The sequence below is a fragment of the Sorghum bicolor genome, chromosome 3, assembly GCF_000003195.3.
Source record: "Sorghum bicolor cultivar BTx623 chromosome 3, Sorghum_bicolor_NCBIv3, whole genome shotgun sequence".
Classification (NCBI taxonomy): Eukaryota; Viridiplantae; Streptophyta; class Magnoliopsida; order Poales; family Poaceae; genus Sorghum; species Sorghum bicolor.
The window spans coordinates 50551056-50572549 of record NC_012872.2 but is presented as its reverse complement, the minus strand read 5'-3'; the positions used below and the strand labels follow the sequence as shown (position 1 = coordinate 50572549).

General features: G+C 40.6%; 2 protein-coding genes and 1 pseudogene across 6 annotated transcripts; 2 read left to right on the top strand and 1 right to left on the bottom strand.

The window, feature by feature from the left end:
• Positions 1773-4165, top strand: LOC110433711 (annotated as a pseudogene).
• On the bottom strand, positions 7792-9013 carry LOC8075007 (probable glutathione S-transferase GSTU6). Its single transcript, XM_002455739.2, has 2 exons — positions 8589-9013; positions 7792-8418 (listed from the first exon to the last, which is right to left on the bottom strand). Exons 1-2 carry the CDS (start codon positions 8928-8930, stop codon positions 8035-8037), a joined length of 726 nt encoding a protein of 241 aa, XP_002455784.1. The 5' UTR covers positions 8931-9013; the 3' UTR covers positions 7792-8034.
• Positions 11898-19966, top strand: LOC110433915 (DEAD-box ATP-dependent RNA helicase 15). 5 transcript variants are annotated; one of them, XM_021457012.1, is made up of 13 exons: positions 11898-12052; positions 12152-12204; positions 12317-12433; positions 12524-12624; positions 14716-14888; positions 14976-15207; positions 15342-15460; positions 16130-16186; positions 16276-16460; positions 18814-18958; positions 19036-19119; positions 19213-19276; positions 19369-19950. In XM_021457012.1, exons 3-13 carry the CDS (start codon positions 12318-12320, stop codon positions 19377-19379), a joined length of 1287 nt encoding a protein of 428 aa, XP_021312687.1. In that variant the 5' UTR covers positions 11898-12052; positions 12152-12204; position 12317; the 3' UTR covers positions 19380-19950. The 5 variants fall into 5 exon arrangements, 4 of the variants coding, with proteins under 4 accessions (XP_021312687.1, XP_021312685.1, XP_021312686.1 ...); XM_021457010.1 differs by having other exon boundaries at positions 12313-12433; XM_021457011.1 differs by having other exon boundaries at positions 12306-12433.

The window sequence follows — 21494 nt, the reverse complement described above, 5'->3', positions numbered from 1 at the left end:
AGATGTAAGTGAAATTCGCAGTTTTCTTGGTTTAGCTGGTTACTATCGTAGATTCATTGAAGGGTTCTCAAAACTTGCAAAGCCTATGACTGCTCTGTTGGAGAAGAATGCTAAGTTTGTATGGTCTGATAAGTGTCAAGCTAGTTTTGAGGAATTTAAGAAGAGATTGACTACTGCACTTGTGTTGGTATTGCCAGATCTGAGTAAGAGTTTCTCTATCTATTGTGATGCTTCTCGTCTTGGTTTGGGTTGTGTTCTTATGCAAGAAGGTAGAGTTGTTGCTTATGCATCTAGATAGTTGAGGAAACATGAACTGAATTATCCTACTCATGATCTAGAGCTAGCAGCTGTAGTCCATGCATTGAAGATTTGGAGACACTATTTGATTGGGCATAAGAGTGACATATACACTGATCATAAGAGTTTGAAGTATATCTTCACCCAGACAGATCTAAATTTGAGGCAACGAAGATGCTTCTTCAGCCTGGCTCGCTCCATGCTCTGGCGAGCGCGCGCGCGTGCCCGTTCCGTGCACGCAGAGATGGCGCGAAAATCTTAGGGTTACCTCCCCCGTTCACGCCATTCACCGTCTATATATCTTCCTTCCCGCCTCCTTCCTCTCTTCTTCTTCTTGTTGCTCCCCATATGCGCCGCCGGTTCGTGCTCCATCTGTTCTTCCTCTTGTCCGCTGTCGTTCTTGCTTGATTCGTGCCCAATTAATACTTCTCGTGTGTCTCGATTTGTTGTAGGTGAAGTGGATCTGAAGCTTCTCCATTCAAGTGAATTTTCCCCTATTTTTTCTCAATTTTTCTCTCCGATTTGGAAACCCTAGGTCACCTTCTGTTGTTGATCTCATTGCAGGGACACCAGATCTGCTTTTTTGGCTGTTTTTGCGGTATGGATCCGTGTGCTTAGGTCACTTTTTTTGTTTTGTAAAAATCCAAACTTGTATATGCTAATCCCCTTTGCTTTGGTTTTGTGTTTGCAGATCTGTCCCCCTTCACTTGCTGTTGGGCTTTGGCTGGTGGCCCTGCTTGTTGACGTGGGTATTTTGTACATCTATAATCCCCCTCTCGCCTCTCTATCTTGGACTCGGATGCATGTCCTACTGTCTTAGATTCTGAGCAAGTATATGAAGTTGCCATTTTTGCTGAGCTATTGCCCTAGTCTATGATGATGATAATTTTTTCTGAGCTATTGCCCAAGTCAATGATGATTTGTGACTTAATCTTAGCATATGTCGAAGTATCTGTTCATGAGATTGTTTTTCTGAGCATATGTCAAGTTCTGGTAAAGCCTAAGTATCCGTCCTTAAAATGCATTCATTTTTCTAGAGGGACCTGGAAGAGAAGAGACACATTCTTTTTGCTCGTGCTGGTGCTATTATCACAGCTATGTATGCCCTACAGTTTGCTAGGCTTAGAATGATTCAGTGTGAGCATCCTGAGATCAGTTATGGTCCAATGAGCATTTGGGATGAGGAGCGCCAAAGGAATCTGAACTTAATTTATAACTACAATGACATAGAGTGTGTGAACATGCTTCGTATGAGAAGGGCCCCCTTTTTTAGTTTGTGCAACTTGCTTAGGGACAAAAAACTACTCGCAGACAACATAAATTCTTGTGTTGAAGAGCAAGTTGCAATGTTTCTTCATATTGTCGGTCATAACCAATGATTTAGAGTTGTCAAGCAAAACTGCAGAAGGTCTATAGAGACAATCCACCGCCACTTCAAAGATGTCTTGTATGCTATTGGTGAACTTAGACAAGAGATGATTAGACCTCCAAGCAATGACACACCACTAAAGATTAGCAACAGCCATAGATGGTATCCTTACTTTAAGGTAAAAAACTTGTCATATAGTTGTTAGGATTGTTGTTGCATTAGATCATGTTAATTTACTATGAAATTTTGGATGCCATGTAGGAGTGTATTGAGGCCATTGATGGGACTCATGTCTTTGCTAAAGTTCCAGCCAAGTTGCAAGCTACATTTAGGGGTAGAAAGAATGCCCCCACTCAAAATGTGCTAGCTGCAGTTAACTTTGACTTGAAATTTACCTATATCCTTGCTGGTTGGGAGGGATCAACACATGATGCCACAATTCTTGCTGATGCATTGCAGAGGCATGATGGGTTAAGGGTTGCACCAGGTAACTAAATCAATTGTACACATAAAAAACACTTATTGCATAATCATGAACCTGATTGTTTTTAATATTTGTTTTAGGGAAGTTCTACTTAGTAGATGCTGGATATGCTGTAAGGCCTGGATTTCTCCCTCCTTATCGAGGCACTAGATACCATATAAAAGAATATGGCAATAGGAACTACCCAACCAACCCTAAAGAGTTGTTTAATTTGAGACACTCTAGTTTGAGAGTAACTGTTGAGAGGGCTTTTGGCGCTTTGAAGAAACGTTTTCGCATCATTGACACCAACAAGCCATTCCATCCCTTGAGGTCACAAGTCAAGCTAGTTCTTGCATGTTGTATCTTGCCAATCATCAAATCTGCAGGAATCATCCACTGTTTACATAGCCCTTTGTCTTGTCTATTTTCATGGGAAACAGTGGATGTTCTGGTAGATTCCATGGCTGCCATGAAGCTTATAAGTTTTCTATGCTACTACACTTGATCAGAGGCTTTGGTCATGTTTGTGCTCTGATGTTTACTTGTTTTATACTCGGCCTATGATGATTATTATATTAATTAAACTGGTGGCTGCTATCTTCTTTTATTCAATCTTGTGTTATCCTGTGATCTTGTGTCTGTCTTTCATGGCTATCATCTGATCTGTTGGAACCATCCATTGTTTATGCAACATTTGGACTTTCTCAATTTGATGGAAAACAATGGATGTGCTAGAAGATTTCATGGTAGCTATGTTCAAATATTCAATGTTTGGATGGCAGCCACCATTCATGAGTTTGCTGATGTTCAATGTCTGAGGCCACCATCCTATGATTACTATACTTGTGCTGAGGCTATGGACATGTGCAATGATGTTTTTTCCCATGAATAATATACTTGTGCTGAGGCTATGGACATGTGCAATGATGTTTCTCTTTTCCTATGATTACTATGCTTGTGCTGAGGCTATGGACATGTGCAATTAGGCTATGGCTGAGGAGGTGATGCCTGCTGACGACCTTGTATTTCCTGGACTAGATGGTGGGTATGATGCTCTGACAATGTGGTTGCTGGGAGTGAACCATCTGGTTTCATTCCAGCTTCATAGGTCTTTGCTCAGCAGAGGACTACTCTGAGGTGGACTGAACCCATGTCTGCCTTTGTACTGCGCCAGATGTGCCAGCTCATTACCACTGGTGTGAGGACTGACAAGGGCTTCAAAGAAGTGCACCTTAACAAGGTTGCCAAGGCCCTGCAAGAGTTTTGTGGCAATGAGGTTAGCGGTACTCAGGTGTACAATCACTTGAGAAAGTAGAGACAGAGGTGGGTTAAACTATCCAAGCTGAGGGACCTTAGTGGTGCTCAATGGGATGATGACAACTGTACGATTGTTCTTGAGGAAGAGCACTACAATGGCCATACCAAGGTTTGTCACATAAACACTCTTTGTAGCCCTCTTTGCACTTGATGTCCTATTAATGAGCTCTAACATTTTAAATTGTTTGTTCAGGACCACCCCAAGGATGCTGAATTCCTGAACAAGCCCATACAACACTACAAGCAGATGGTGATCATTTTTGGCAATGGTCAAGCAACAGGGCAAGTTTGCTATGGGCTCCAATGAGGCACTTGGCACACCATCAGATTGTGCTGAGAGCTCACTCAAGACTGAGGCAACTGAGATCCTCAATAGTGGAAAGATAGACACAGTTGATGCAACCAAGAGTGAGGGTGTAGTTGGCAATAAGAGGAAGAGATCACTGCTGGCTGAAGAAGATGTGGTCTTGTTCAGTGGCATGTCATAGGCAGTCAAGGATGTTGCAAGTGCTATTAGGTCCACCAAGGTTGAGGATTGCCACCCCGACCTGTATGGAGCTATCATGTTTATTCCAGGCTTCACTGAAGAAGCACTCATGCATGCTTATGGCAACCTCCTAGACAACAAGGCATTGGGCACTTCATTTGTGCAGTGGTCTGACTCTCACCGTGTGTTGTGGCTTAGGACCCACTTGGCCAAGCACTACTACATATGATGGTGCTTGACCGCTTGAGGTTGATCCTTTTGTGCAGTGACTGCATGAATATGGTAGTCTTTTGATGCAGTTCCTGGGCCTGTGGAGTGGTGGCTTCTTTTGTGCATACCTAACTACAGTTGGTGGATGTGTAGTGGGTTGACCTTCTCTTTTGTGCAGTTGATCTGATCCTGCATTCTTTACTTACTAACACTAACATATAGTTAGTGTCTTAGAAAACCCTGCACCTACTCCCTAGATCAACCTAGCTGGTGGAGTAATGTGAACAATGTGGTGGCAATCTGAGCATATGTCCATTGCCAATGTTGTGAACCTTGTGATCGTGATGTTTATTTTGGGCACATGCCTTATTGCCTTTGATGTTTCTTTTATTATATCTGAGTGATCTGAGCACATGTCCATTGCCTGTGATGTTTTTTGACTGATCTGAGCACATGTCCATTGATGGTTGTTTGGCCTATGATGGTTGAAAATACATTCTGAGGTGGCTGTGTCGCTTATTGATTGTTGTTTCTCAGTTTATCATGACTGTCATCAGGACATGTGATACGTCCATCCCCAATGCAACAGGTGTATAATTTGGCACCTGATGGTTGAGGATGGCGTATCTCATGGCCCCATAGCAGCCATGAATGTTTTATTGTTCTAGATTGACTCATTTTATTGCCACCAAGGATGAATGTCAAAATAATCATTAAGTTGGGAAACCAAAACACCTGAGGCCCCTTTGCCATCTTATGTTGCCTTGTTTATGTTTGGCCTATGGTGATTTATGTTTGAAGCTCTTGAGCCACCTCTGCTTTGTCCATTGAATGTAGGGGGATGGCATGGTATGTTGTTCATGTTGGGAGGGTTCCTGGAGTATACTCTAGTTGGGCAATGGCACATGAACAAGTGCACAAATACCCTGGGAATTGCTACAAAAAGTATAGGACAGAAGATGAGGCAATGCAAGCTTTCTTTGGTGCAAATGTGTTGGATCCTCAAGATGCACCTCTACTTCTACCACTGCAGCAACCTCTGCTCGAACCAACTATCACTGAAGCACCTCAAGTTAACCATTATAATTGGAGTGGCATTTGGGTAAAAGTTTTAATAACAATAGTTATTGTAGCGTTGTTAGGTTATCTGCTTTTTAAGATGTTGTAATCTCATTTTATTTGCTTATAATCAGCTCGAAAATAAGTGAACACTAAAATGGTAAAGACTGGTGGTAACCATACCACAACCAGGAAGTGGTAACTCCACCACCATGCATGCAGGCAACCAAACACTGTTACTGCATGTCCACATTTTGAATCTGACGAACAAGAAGTGAACCAAACACCATCTTCAGCTGGGCAGGCTGCTGGAAACCAGCCAACCAAACATGCACCCCTGCATGCACTTAGCCTGGGCAAAGATGTCGTGGCTGGGGGGATGCAGCCTGGCTCAGCGCATACGGCAACCAAACACGCCCTAAATCTCCCGCGTGGGATGGGTCAATGGACAAGACCTGAATCATCAGTGTAGCACCAAGAGGTCGTCAAGTCTCAACTGCGATATATTTCTAAAAAAACAAAGTCTCAATTGCGATGGTTTTTTTTTGAAACAAACAATCTGCAATGATTTTAAGGCTTAGATTAAAAAGTTTTTAGATTTTAACACTAAAACACTTTTATTTTTATTTAACAAATATTATTTAATCACGATTTTTTGGATGAACTAAACAAGACCTTTGTTATAGCCTTGCAGGACACTAGGACCACGACACTCGCCGCTACACGCGCTGTGAGCCTGTGACTTTGCCAATTGCAAATTGCAAATTTCCAGCAGGAGAGAAGTAGTGCTGCACATGGAAAGCTCTGATCCAGACTGAAATTGTAGTAGGCCTTGTTTTGTTCTCTACCTAAAAACTTTTCATCTATCACATCGAATCTTTGGACATATGTATAGAACATTAAATGTAGACGAAAATAAAAACTAATTGCACAGTTTGGTTGTAAATCGCGAGACGAATCTTTTAAGCTTAATTAACCCATGATTAGCCATAACTGCTACAGTAACCCACGTGTGCTAATGACAGATTAATTAGACTTAATAAATTTATCTCATAGTTTCTAGATGAGCTATGTAATTTAATTTTTTATTAGTTTATGTTTAGTATTTCAAATATATACCAATATATTTGATGTGACGTCAAAAAATTTTTGTCCTCGAACTAAACAAGATCGACCGTACTCCAAGCGCTTCCGTTAACAGAAAAGGATAACTCTACATACATGCACTTAAAGTGCCGTTGATTACAATTTACAAATCTCATACTACCACTTTGATTAATAATAATTCTAAAAATACTGTTCGTCAAAATTTATATCGATCAAAATGGTTTCACTAAGGTATTAACTTTATATTAAATATGATGCCATAGAAAAAAAAACATGACATGTCAAAAAAAATTATGAAGCGGAAGAAGAGATATGTCTCGTTATGAATTGAAACTCGGTATATACTTCCAGTTCCGAATGTATTGAAACCAGCATTGAGAGCTAGGGGTTTCATTTGTGCATCGTAACCAAGGCCTTATTTAGTTCTATTTTTTTCAAAATAAACATTGTAGCACTTTTGTTTGTATTTGACAAATATTAATTATCCAATCATGGACTAACTAGACTTAAAAGATTCGTTTCGCAAATTACAGATAAATTGTACAATTAGTTTTTTTATCTATATTTAATACTCCATAAATATGTCGCAAGATTCGATGTGACGGGGAATCTGAAAGATTTTATAAAATTTTTTGAGAACTAAAGAAGGCCTAAATGCTTGTTCCAGGTTACGAAACCACGAAATGAAAAGTATGTTTAATGTATTGGATGCATGTTTCTTTAGATAACAGCACGGCAAAATGGAACTCCTAATAATTTACAGTATATCTTGACAGTCTCTTAATTTGTTTTCGTTCATTTTCTCATCTGCACTATATATATAACAATAATGTGCAGTTGATATACAAATTTTTTTTTCAAAAAATCAGTTTACAACTATGGAATGAGAGGAACTGATGGTGCTTTCGCCAAGCCTTGTCCACAGTTATACAGATCCTCACGCACATGAGGCACCTGGTAGACCAGGGGCGGCGAAACTTATATCGTGCGTGAGTAATCACAATGTTCAGAGTCCGCTAGATGAGGATAAGCTCTTTGTAAAATCATCTGCCTCCTATAGTGCGCCATTAATTAAGTGGCGCATTGTTGTAATCAAACTATTTTTTAATCTTAATATAATACTAATACGCAAGACTTTTGCATATTTGAGAAAAAACTCAATTTACAAATCCAGGACCACCCATTCTTGTTCAATCCACATCGGCTGATCCAAAACTACACACGTATCATGTTGGCATCAGGAACCACACACGTACGTATCATATAGTTAATTATTTCTACGAATAGAAACTTTGTCCACCACACGTCGTTATGCCCCTAATAAAGTTTCCGGCTTTATTTTTTATTTTTTTAAAAAATATCATGAATGTATTATAGTACCATGCTACTGTGCTTGGTGTGGCCTTAACATGCTAAACAGCACATCTTAATTAAGTTGCGCAGGACGGCAGGAGCCAAACAACAACATATATATGCGGCTATACAGCAAATCCTAATTGTTACCCGAACAATGAATTATCTGCTTTTTTTCTTGAACGAATCGACACAGGAGCCAATGTTCATCGATCAATTATTATGAATAAATAACAAGCATGCATACTTTTGCTAAAACAGATGGCAAGCCAACGAGCTATTTCAGTGAACAAACCATGTTTTATCCTCGCCAGCCAAACAAACCATGACTTCTCAGGAAGGCAGAGCAGCATTCACTTGTGATCGAGCTCAGTTGCCGGCGGCGGCTGCTGCCGCGGAGCGTGCCTGCAGCACCTTGGCGAACTCGGCGATGTGGTCGGGGTCCGGGATGACGTCCCTGGCCACGTCGAGCGCGGCGAACCGCTCCGCCCACGCGGCGAGGCGCGGGGTCCTCCGGCCGCCGTCCAGGAGCTTGACGCCGCCCACCTTGTCCCAGGCGCGCAACCAGCCGATGAAGCCCCCCAGCACGACGTCCAGGTACCCGGGCTCGTCGCCGGCGAAGAACTCTTTCCCGCCGGAGCACTCGGCGAACGCACCCTCCAGCGTTTCCATAGCTGCCAACGCGTCCGCTGTCGCCGCCGCCCTCTCCTCCTCCGTTGCCCCCAGGATCGCCTTCACCATCATGCCGTGCAACTGCATGCATGCTCTCGCACCGTACATACAAAATGTAAATCATACTAGCACTGGCCGTTACAAGTGACAGTGAGTAAAAAACACAGCCGAATCTATTAAGCAGTATTTTTTCTCATAATAAATTAGCGACACTTTCTGTCATGGCTTATCAGCCAAACAACAAGGCGCACCTTGCCATCGACGTAGGCGGCCCAGAAGCGAGCGACGGCGCGTTCATAGGGGTCGGCGGGGAGGAGGGCTTGGCCGGCGCCGGGGAAGGCGTCGTCGAGGTACTCCACGATGACGAGTGACTCGGAGACGGGCGTGTCGCCGTGGAGGAGCACGGGCACCTTCTTGTGGACGGGGTTGGAGGCGAGGAGCTGGTCGCTCTTGTTGGTGAGGTCCTCCTCCACGTTCTCGTACTCGAGGCCCTTGAGGTGCAGCGCCACGCGCACGCGGTTCACGAAGGGGCTCGGCCACGCGCCCAGCAGCTTCAGCTTCCCGGCGCCTCCGGCGCCGGCTGTGGTGGCCATTCTAGTTCTAGCTCGCCGTGCGCTCCCGGCCGGTCAGTCGCGCGTGATCTGTGGATGGCCGATGGCGCCTGGCCTCGATCGCGCTCCATCGGTTTAACTAGCTGCTACGGCGAATGTCGTGTGAACTGTCGGGTGGAGAAAAATCGCTCGTGACACGTGAATACACGCATGGGACGACAGCAAAATCACGTGCATCCTTATCATTGATGTGAAACGTATCTACGTCGTGTTTCCTGCAGCCCTTGGGCGGTTGGGGCGTTCGGCGCTACCTGTACGTACTGTACCTAGCCTTGGAGTGCATATCTTTGTGAGTGATCGAGGTCCACCCATCCATACGATGTGGGCATGTGGCCCCTCGGTCCTCATGGCTAGATATATAGCTGTACGCAATAACACTGTAGTTATGGCTCGATTTAAATAGATTCATAAAAAATTTACTGAATATTTTGATAATTATGGTCTTTTCGGCTGATAAATGAGCTGATGCTGATTTATTATGAAAAAAATATTATACCATAACTAATAAACAGGGTTGATAAGTTCAAATAAATAGTGACACATAGGATGTATAACCCAGACCACAAATAGAAAAAGATCCATGCCGTGCCTCATAGGCACATAAGAGTCCAGTTTGTTTCGCTAATTTGTTATGAAAGTAAAATATTATTTACACTAGTACAAAGAAACATTACGCTGACGGTGGAATATAATTTTTACAGGCGGTTTCAATTAAACAACACCTGTGGAAAGAAATCGGCTTGCCCGACTAAAAAACTGTCTGCGGTTTTTCTAACAAAACCGTCTATAGAAATCATGTATTTCTAGAGGCGGTTCTCCTAAGAAACTGCTAGTGAAAATCATATTTCTACAGACATTTTCTTAAGAAAACCGTATGTAGAAATAATTTGAAATTAAATTTTTTGAGCTTCTCAAATGACCTCGTTTGAAAAAACCATCAAAATGAAAGTTGTAGATCTCGAAAAGTTATGAAACTTTGTAGTTGATAATTTTTTTATTTAAAATCATCTTGTCATCGAAAACTATGTTTGATTTTCTCAAATTTGAAATTCAAATTTTGTAAATTACCTCGGATGGAGAAACTACCAATACAAAAGTTTATCTTCAAAAGTTATGAAACTTCGTAGTTGACAACTTTTTTCGTTGGAATCCGTTTAAGGCCTCAAATAATCAATATATGCTCGGTTTAGGATAATATGTGAGGAACTAAACTCTAATATTGACACAACTAAGTGATAGGTGGAGTGGTAGAGGAGTTTACATGCGAGGGCGAGATCTTAGGTTCAAATCCTATCAGCCATGTGTGATTTTACAAATCTTTTTTTTCTATTTTTAAAAGCCCAGCATAACTGAACCGGCGGTTCCAGATTACCGCATGTAGAAAATTTTATTTTCACAGATACCCAACGCAGAGGGTTCGCAAATCCGCATGTGTAGTGGTTCTGTGTACGAGCATGTTGTGAACATGAAAAATACCTTTTTACTCCTATTTTTTTTTTCAAAATCGTCTCCGATAGTCTGGTGTGGACGTGTGGTTTTAAATCTTCATCATTCATATAATTTACAAATGAGTATGTTTGATGTTTGTTATATATATAATCTATGGTCAGATGCAATAGCATGTGTTTGTGTGGTTTTAAATCTCCGATAGACTTTATTGTCCCTACTTTTCCATGTGTAACACCAATAGCACATTAAAGTGATTTTATTAACAAAATTTTCAATAATGCCATTTTTTTAAAATTGAACATATTTTGCTAGTATGTTTATTTTTACATTGAACATTTTTTGCAGTACCATTTCTCTGAGATTATTTATGAAGTGTCATTTTTGACAGTGAACATATTTTGGTAGTACATTTTATACACTGAACAATTTTTGCAATACCATTTCTCTACATTGATTATTTATGAACTATGACATCACCATATTTTGGACAATGTGCTACACATGAAAAACAAAGGCAAAACGGTCTTTTTTCCCTCCAAGTTAACAATGTTAGATGTCAGATTTAAAAATATTAGTGCTATTTGGGGAACCAAAAATAAAGCCGATGCTATATTGGAGAACATTTATCTTTTGATGTTAAATAAGGAATTGCATCATTTTCCGATGCTAAATAAGTATTCTGAGTGTTTTCATGGCATTCAATTCTTAATTTTTCTCATATCCATTCATGCCGAAACCAGCCTATAAGGGTAGCCTTAGTAGTGAGTATCATGGTGTTGTTATTAAGTTTGCCATGTCAACTTTTATGTTAGCAACTGCTCTCTATATCTCTTTTTCATAATTAACCTGACAAGTCATCATCAAATATGTTGATACTAAATGCAAATGAAACCTCTACATGATGAAATACCACTAAGATTGGCCAAATTTGTTTGATTCGGACAATGAAGTTGTCTCCTCTAATCAGACGAGGTTAGGGCTTTAGGGTCTCTAGCTATGATTCTTACAAATATTAGGAAAAAGTACAATGAATGTGGGGATGATAGGTAGAACAGGCAAGGGGGTGAGGCACATATGATAGGTGGAAAAGGCCTATTCAACCCTCCTCTAGACCACTTGCTAGATACTTTCAAATATCTGCAAAGTTCGATCCACTCATGTCCCAAAGTTGATCTCATCGATGGCTAAGGGTGGCGAGGCACATATGATTTCCACAATGGATAGAGATTAATGATATGAAAAATATAGGCAGTATTACTTGTGTCATCTCACCTACAAAACTAAAATAAATCTATTATTTTTGTCTTAACGACAGTTTCATGTATAAAATAGAAATATAATAACCAATTATATACTATGTAAACGCGTGGTTAAATTCACTTGGAGTTTTTTTTTGTTTTTTTGAAACGAGTTGACAAGACTACTACGTGGCTATGTCAAAAAAAAAAAAAAACTGCTCTACCAGAGTACTACCACAACGCGAAGTGGGCGGCGGATCCCTGTGGCATCCAGCCGTCCACGGTCTCAGGCGGTCAGGCCCTCGAGCTAGAACACCTATCGCCTCTTCAAAACTCCTCTCGCCCACCCGCGGCCTCGTCTCGCACGCACCCCTCAGATTCCTTCTCAATTCGGTTCGCGCACGAATCCGCCCTGAGGTTCCAAACCCTAGCTTCCTCTCATCCTCCACGAACCCTAGATCCAAAATCTAACCCCCGTCATCCTCTTATCGCCGTGCTTGACGCTTCTCTCTGCAGTCGATACCGCCGCGGACCGCCCGGTTTAATTCTCCTCTACCCGAGATCTCGAGGTGAGCGTTTTGATGCTCTGCTGCGACTATTTCGGCGGTTCGCATCGTCTGCGTTCCGTGACGCTCATACCATGCGTTCATGATGTTGCTGACAACCACAGCCCGCAGGAAGGATGGGAGAGGCGAAGGACAACGAGGTGTACGAGGAGGACCTCGTCGACTATGAGGAAGAGGTGGAGAATGTCGTCGACGGCGCCGCCACCAACGGCTCCGCAGATGTCGTCAAGAAGTACGTTCCACGGGAGAGCTCTTGCTTGCTAGATTTCGTGGTTGTGTAGTCTGATCTGACCGATTGGGGTTTCGCGGTGTGTGTCGACAGGGGGTACGTGGGGATCCACAGCTCGGGCTTCAGAGACTTCCTGCTCAAGCCGGAGCTTCTCCGCGCCATTCAGGACTGCGGGTTTGAGCATCCTTCCGAAGGCAAGTTTACTTTACTTTTCTTATATGCCCTTTAATATCATTTTAGCCGTGATGCACGGTTTGAGGGATGTTAAACATGGGCTTGAGTTTGAAATCAAGCTACTTGACATCCTTAATATGTGTTGAAATCCTTAATATGTGTTGAAGCAGGGTCATTCCCAACATATCAAGAACCCTGTGTAAAGTAAATTTTAGGATATGATAAGATCTAGTCTCTCCAATTCAAAATACGTTTAGTTTTAGCAGTTCTTATGTCAAAATCAAATGCATGTTTAACTTTGACCATTAATCTCTATAAAAAAGAATACACAGATGACATAACATTGATGTTATTATATTCAGTATGTAAAGTACTTTCAACTCAAGATATTAATCACCTTTTGTTTGAAATGCCATATTTTCATAGAAACTATACGGAAATGTCAATGTTTTTTCATATAAAATCTATGTCAAAATCTCACCATAAACATTGGGTAAATTTTCTAAATGACAAGTGTATGTTTATTTGGAGAGAGGGTTGAAACAATGTTTGCAAATAAGTACATACTAAACATCAGGTAGAGTGTGTGTTAATAGTATGTGATACTCAAAAATGACATGCTGAACATTTGGTAGAGTCTGTTCTACTGTGATAATAGTATAATACTTCGGCATGAAAACTGAAACTGACTATCTGAGGCCCCAATGCCACCCAAAAATGTTGTACAACTGTTGAAGGAAAAAGGCTACCTTAACAATCTGGTAACATATATAATCAGTTCTTTATTTTTGCAATAAGTACACAGATAAGTAGAGAGCAAGAAATAAGCAAATTCTGTGGATTCTTCTTATTTAAACTAGTGAAACTATGCATATTAACAAAATAAATACAGGGTTAATCTAATCAAGAATTTGGGGGCCTGTGTAGGTGCTCACCTTGCCCTGCCCAGGGATGGCCCTCTGTTGAAGTGCAATAGTGCTATCTAATTGTGACTTTTGTTCAACCATAGCCTAGCGGCTATGGTTTTGCAGCTTGTTGCTTTAGGCTTTGTGCACCTTTGTTTGAATTCTATTGAAATGATAGCTGGAGTTTTAACTGGACATGATCTGGGAATCTAATATTATTTAGTTTGGTTCAGGTGCTCAGTGCTAGCATGCATAAGTTGGCTAAGACAAATCATAACAATTTTAATCAAATGTCCAAGAAAAGTTGCATCTTTTCCAGTATTGTTGCTGTTTGCCTTTCAGTATCATGTCCCCTCTTATTCTAGTTCAATCATTGGATTTTGCAACACCTTTGTAAAATTTATATCATCACTTTTAACTGCTTAGCTATACAAACTGTAACTTTTGCCATATGAAGTTGAACCATACCTGTGAACATAGTTCTTAAGGCGTCGCCTAGGCGACGCCTAGGCGTCCAGGCGACCCCCCAGTGCCTTGCAAAATGCTCGCCTAGGCGTCCAGGCGGTGGCGCAATGTCATGCCTCGCCTTTACGCATTAAGAACTATGCCTGTGAATAAAAAGGTTTCTTTGAGTAATATTAGTACCTTAGTTTCCATTGATTTTGTCAAACACAAGAATTCCTCGATATGTTTCCTGTCAATTGACAGCATTAAGACAAGAACTGGTTGTTTTATAGGTTTGTGAGTCCCCCCTTCACATGCTATTGCTGTGTTAGTGTACTTGGAAAACATGGGCATATGTTTCTTAGTGCATCTCTGTTGCGTCAATAATCTTACACAAAGCTTATGTTTGCATTTCTTTGTTATGTTATATTTGAAAATTATCAAATCATGCTAGTGTAAAACAGGTAAATGTAAATTCAACCAAAACTGACTGTTCACGTAAAAAAAATGTTGCACTTTACCTGGCATTCTTTGAAATTGACTCACATAGAATAATGGTCAAGTATCTATCCTTGCGGAATAACCTGTTGATCTGCCCCTGTAATAGTATGGTAGTTAAATTCCTGTTTTTCTGGTGTTCAGGTACAAATTCTTCTGACATTTTCTGCTGGAGGAGAATATGGTATAGCTTTCCATTAATGGGACAAGGTTGATTTTTTTCTTACTGGGGTGCTGCTCCAACTTTGTTTGGTTCCACATCAGTGCAACATGAGTGCATCCCTCAAGCTATTCTTGGAATGGATGTCATCTGTCAAGCAAAATCTGGAATGGGTAAGACTGCAGTTTTTGTCCTCTCCACTCTTCAGCAGATTGATCCTGTTGCTGGACAAGTAGCGGCACTCGTGTTGTGCCACACAAGAGAGTTAGCTTACCAGGTACATATTGTTTTCTCAGTTCTTTACTTTTAAATTTGTTCAACTTATCCGCACATGCTGACTGTCTTATTACTTAACATCGTGCAGATTTGCCATGAATTTGAGAGGTTTAGCAAATACCTGCCTGAATTAAGAGTGGCTGTTTTCTATGGTGGTGTTCACATAAAAAACCACAAGGATCTGTTGAAGAATGAATGCCCCCATATTGTGGTCGGCACGCCTGGAAGGATACTGGCTCTAGCTAGAGATAAGGACCTTCCGTTGAAGAATGTGCGGCATTTCATTCTTGATGAATGTGACAAGATGCTTGAATCACTTGGTAGGGTGCTGTCTCTGGCAAATTCCTATATTTGCTATAGTCCATTTTAACCTTATGGTATCCAGTCCAATTCTTCATTTCACGCTGTGTCATAGTATTCAGTTCTCTTAATAACTTGTGTATGTATTTTCCAGACATGCGCAGAGATGTCCAGGAGATCTTCAAAATGACTCCCCATGATAAGCAAGTGATGATGTTTTCAGCAACACTCAGCAAGGAGATTCGACCTGTTTGCAAGAGATTCATGCAAGACGTAATATCCTATGGCCTGACTCATTTCAATTGCCCTTCCTCATATCTATGTCTCCCCTTGCCCCGGGTGGTTATGCACAAATATGATAGGTGTCAGTTCTATTGTCAGTAGCTTGAGGGGATTGCTGGTTGCTTTGCTGACCACCTATGAATTCCTATAAGCTACAAACTTCGTGGATAGTGAAGTTCTTTGGTGACAATCTAGTCCTTTGTTTGTTATTTGGCACCTGTACACATTCCATTTGTCAGTGATGAAATGGAGTCTTCAGTTGTCAGCATAAACCGTTTGGGGGGAGAATGCCAGGATCGGGTTTGGGAGGGTGATTATATGGTAGACCCAAGGTCTTTTTTGTTTTATCAGTTGTCTACCCACATTTTTATACTTGTACTGGGATTCCATTGCATCAATGCAAACTGCTTCTGGTGCTTGTACCATGTTATGGTCAATGCAGACATAGCTGCTTTGTTTTGGATGGAATTCTGATATGAAGCACAAAGAATGTTGTTGGCATGGTCAAATCCCAGTACCCTCAGTGCATAACAGAAGCTCCAGGAGGCAGAAAATTCTGACATGAGCAGAATAAATTGATGTATATGTACCTTTTGGAATGGCTGGAGTTGTATTGGTTCCAGCACTCTAATATCTTTATCTATCATTGTTACCTTACAGCCTATGGAAATTTATGTTGATGATGAGGCTAAACTGACCCTTCATGGTCTAGTTCAGGTAACTTTTAATTATTTTTATAAGAAAGTTGAACCACCCTTTTTTCTCGTTCTGCTCATCTTGTGCTAACCTTTCATTTCTGGTTCCAGCACTATATCAAATTGAGTGAGGCAGAGAAGAACCGAAAATTGAATGACCTTTTAGATGCGCTTGACTTCAACCAAGTTGTGATATTTGTTAAAAGTGTTAGTAGAGCTGCAGAACTCAACAAATTGCTCTGCGAGTGCAATTTTCCCTCAATCTGCATACATTCTGGAATGACACAGGAAGAGAGGTATGTGCTCTGTCTTCCTTTGCTGTGGCCCTTTATCTATATCTCTTATAAAGATAAACCCCACTAGCTATTTCCCTTGTCATGCAAAGTGTCCACATCAACATCCACTAGAACATCCCACTAACACATTTAACTATCTCACCATGCAAAGTGTCCACATCAGCATCCACTAACACCTTCAACTAACACATCCCATTATGTCTTCATTCAAGCTATTCACATTAGTAAACCACATCATTTATTAACATATATTGTTGTATTACCAACACCATACATATACATCTTCTGATTCTTAGAGATTAACATTCTATCCTATTTATATTCCTTCTTCATACCTGCGGCAACGCGTGGAGAATCCTCCTAGTTTGTTAATATTGCCATGTTTTAACGATGCTGAGATTAACTTTTCACGTGTGTTATTTAAGGTCAGTTAGCTACTAGCTGTGTTGTAGGTGATCCTTATTCTTGTTTGCTGAACTTGTAACACATTCGTCACTGTACTTCCTTATATGAGGGGTGTTACGCTTACATGTCAATGAACTTGCTGTATTGTGTTGTAAAAGGCAGTGATGCCATCCTCATTATATTTCTAGGTAGTACAATGTTGCTGGTGGCAGTGATGCCATCCTCATTATATTTCTAGGTGATACAATGTTGCTCGTGCCATTTTTTTTAATTTTTTTGTAGAATATGCAGGAGAGCTCCGTATCGTTGTTGTATTAAAAAGGAGATAAAAAATAAATTACAACACAGCCACCATGCTCACACAAACACACACTCGTACTAACTCGTACCGGAAGCAAACACGCCTTTTACATCAAACCACGATCCAACCCAACAAAAACCATCATCTTATAGCTATTGGCAACCTCTAGATGCGCAAGACCTCTAGTGCCTGCAAGGCCCCATAGGTGTGCCCATAGCAGCCATGTTCCCATCTCTGATTCTGGAACAGGAATGAGAACTTGGGATATCATTTTATAATGTGGGAACGGGAACATTCGTGTTTCCGGAACGTAGATGTTCCTGGAACATGGAACATGGGAACAGGAACGTGGGTCATGTTCCCGTTCCCAGGCTGCTAAGGGTGTGCCTCTTCAAGGATTTTCCTAACAACATGCTGGATGCTAGGGTTGTCCCCATTGAAAACAATCATTGTGGTGATTCCACAGATTCCAAGCAGTGAGGACTATTAATGAATTGAGGCCACACTTAATTTCATCAGAAACCAAAGTATTAACTCATCCACCAATCACATAACACTATCATCTGAGGAAGGGGAATGATCCAGCAACCCGTAGCGACGGAAAAGGAGCGGCCACACCTGTCTAGAGAACACAATTGGATAGTATGTGCTGTATGCTTTCAGCAGCTTGGCTACATAAAGGACACTGGCCTGGATGGGGCAAAAACCTCTGGAAGCCAACTGTCTGCTGTCCAACGTCTGTTATATGTAGCAACTAGCAAGCCAAAGAAAGAACTGACATCTCTTAGGTGCCCAGGTCCTCCAAATTACTCCCTCCATCCCAAATTATAAGTCATTCCAAGAACCTTAGAAAGTCAAAGCATCTCAAGTTTGACCAAATTTATATGATAACATAATAACATTTATGATACTAAGTATTATTAGGTTCTTCATTAGTTATATTTTCATAGTAATATCTATTTGATCATTTGATGTCATAAATTTTTCTATTTTTTTCTATAATGTTGGTCAAATTTGAGATGCTTTGACTCTCCAAGATTCTTAGAATGACTTATAAATTGGGATTGAGGGAGTAGCTCACAACGTTCAAAAGAAATTGACCCGATAAACAATGCTTTGTAGGGCGACTTTGGTGAATATAGATGCCGCCAGTTTGGATTGAATAATCCAGGCTTCATAGCAAAAGTATTGTTGTATTTTCACTATTACTCCAATAATCCAGTTTTTTTGCTGGTCGTATAGAAGATGTAGTTTGAGTCTCCTGGTTGGATTGTGTGTTATTTCTGTGTAGCGGAGAGGTCTAGCAGCCAAATATTATCTCCTATGTGAGGTATTTAGGCTGCCTTGTATGGGCATTCTTTTCCCCTTTCTTCTCTCTCTGTAATATAATAAAGACGTGCCGCTCTCCTGTGTGTTTGAGGGAAAAAAACAGTATCCCTTTTCATCTCCAAAGGCACTAACGATTACAAGTTACGACTTGTGATCTTTCTGATGTTAACCATTGGCTATAGTTGATCTTGAGTGGATTTTATCATAATGTATATTTTGTATAGTGAATAGCTATGTGCATATGCATGTGAACTATACATTTGCAGTTTGTGGTTGTTTTCCTTTCCGATCAATCAATCTAACAGCGTCACTTGATAGGTTGACCCGGTACAAGAACTTCAAGGAAGGACACAAGAGGATTCTTGTGGCTACTGATTTGGTTGGTAGGGGAATTGATATTGAGCGTGTCAACATTGTTGTGAACTACGACATGCCCGATTCTGCTGATACGTACTTGCATAGGGTAATTGTTGCACCCCTTAAAGTGGTGGTTTGTTATAGTCATTCTATTGGCTATTCTTGACGCATTCACTTCTGCAGGTTGGTCGAGCTGGACGTTTTGGTACCAAGGGACTTGCAATAACATTTGTTTCTTCTGCATCTGATTCTGATGTTCTCAATCAAGTTTGTACCGTTGACATGGATTCTTTTTTACTTGTATATGATATTATGTCATACTAAATCCTGACCAGAAATTCATGTATCTGATACTTACAGGTGCAGGAGAGGTTTGAGGTTGACATAAAGGAGCTGCCTGAGCAGATTGACACTTCGACATACAGTAAGTATTGTATCTTCGAGTCGTTAACTGGCATTCATGGCACTGAAACGTGTTCAGAACTGACGTGTTGTATTGTGGCCTTCAATCTACAGTGCCATCTTGATGATCGGGGTGAAATACTCAACGTTTAGTTGGAACTGGAAAAGAGAGTTTTGTTTCAAATATACATCACCTTGGAGGGCCGTTGGATAACACATTATTTGAAAGATGATCTGTACTTAATCAGCAGTTTAGGTGATTAAGCACGTAGGCTTCGCAACAACCATGGTTGTTGGTGTTCATGCTACCTAGGATTTTATTTGCATCTCTATTATGTTTTCTATGCTGAACTGCTAGTCTTTCTGTTTGAGACTGCCCTCTGGGTCCATGTTTTATTTGCTTTAGCTTTCGTTATCAATAGGAATATTAAACTTTATATCGTCATTGGCCGTGTCATGGGGTCCTGATTAGGCAAAGTGATACGCCTGTATTTGATTGTAGTTGTGAAGACTGCACAGCGCCGGTCGAGCCAGACTCATACAAGATAAGCTTTGTTCGAGTGCTCGTATTCATCCATCGGCGTAGTAGATATGTTGTTTGGTTGTGTATAAGACTGTTGCATACGATGAAATGTAAAATGTATACGACAAAAGTAGCTATTATATTTACATATTGTATATAAGTATGTTCTAGCACTTTAAGTTTTTCTTATTAAGCCTTAGTTAGCTCTCAAATGTACTAATATCTCGTAACATGTGCTAATTATGTGCTAATAATGGCATTGTAAGATAGAAGCCACCTAGCATCCAGCGAGCCAGGGCCATAGCCCATAGGTAGGAAACCGCTATCATGTGCCTGCCATTATCTGCTTCACCAACGCAAGCACATGATAGCGCTGGTCGCACGATTACACACCAGTTTTAAGTTCCATAGTTTGAGGCCATAGATAGCGGTAGATATACGACGCAGGCCAGTATTTCTAGACGTCACCATATAGGCCTTGTTTAGATTAAAAACTTTTTGGATTTGAGTATTATATAATAATTGTATTTGATAATTATTGTCTACTGAACTAACTATTTTTAAAATTTTGTCTCATAAATTATAGATAAACTGTGTAATTAGTTATTTTTTATATTTAGGCCTTGTTTAGTTGGCAAAATTTTGGTTTTTTTTGGCTACTGTAGCACTTTCGTTTTTATTTGACAAACATTGTCCAATCACGAAGTAACTAGGCTCAAAAGATTCATCTCATAAATTTCAGATAAACTGTGTAATTAGTTTTTATTTTTATCTTTATTTAATGCTCCATGCATGCGACTAAAGATTCGATGTGACGGGAAATCTTGAAAATTTTTGCGAACTAAACAAGGCCTTAATACTCTATGCATATGTCGTAAGATTTGATATGATGAGAATTTTTTTTAAAAAAAAAATTTAGGTGCAAGTAAATAAGGCCATATGTCTCTCTTCAAGAAACGTCACTTTTCATTCTCCCTGTTCTTTTCAACCTTCTGTCACTCAATCACAGACATGCCCCCCCTGCATCGCTGTTGTCCACAAGCTCACAAGTCACAACGCGTGCTCCAGTAAGATCCTCAAATTTTTTTTGTCAGATCAAGCCAAACCACTGGTGCTTCGGCAAAACTGTCTGGACATCAAGCGCTGCGTGAGGTGGATGATGCTGGGTGCCTATGTGGTGGTTGAGGCAGCACGCCAGGTAGATGCGTTGGAAGCCCTTTACGAGCTGCGCGTGTCCCCGGTGTGGGTCCCAAATCCTAACAGCAACAACTACTACAAAACAACGTTAAAGAGAATCGAGGATTCCAAAGCTCTGCGCGACGGTCCGATGGCGATGTAGCTCACGGGTGCCGGGGGACCACAATTCCAATTCGGCAAACAACCGCTGGGCCAAATTCAGTCGTCAGTTCATAGCCCGTGACTTCTTTTTTTTTAGAAAAAAAATATTTTCGCAACTTTTTTTAAGCTATAAAGTTATACTTATAACTTTTATTATGTACACCCTCCATTCCAAATTGTAACTCATTCCAAGAATTTTAGAGAGTCAAAGCATTTTCACGTTTGACCAAAATTATAGAGAAAAATACTAAGATTTGTAACGTAAAGTGAATATACTGTGAAAATATAATTAAGAAAGAATCTAGTGATACTACTATAATAATTATTATTTTATAATATAAATTTGGTCAAACTTAGAACTCCAAAATTCTTGGAATGA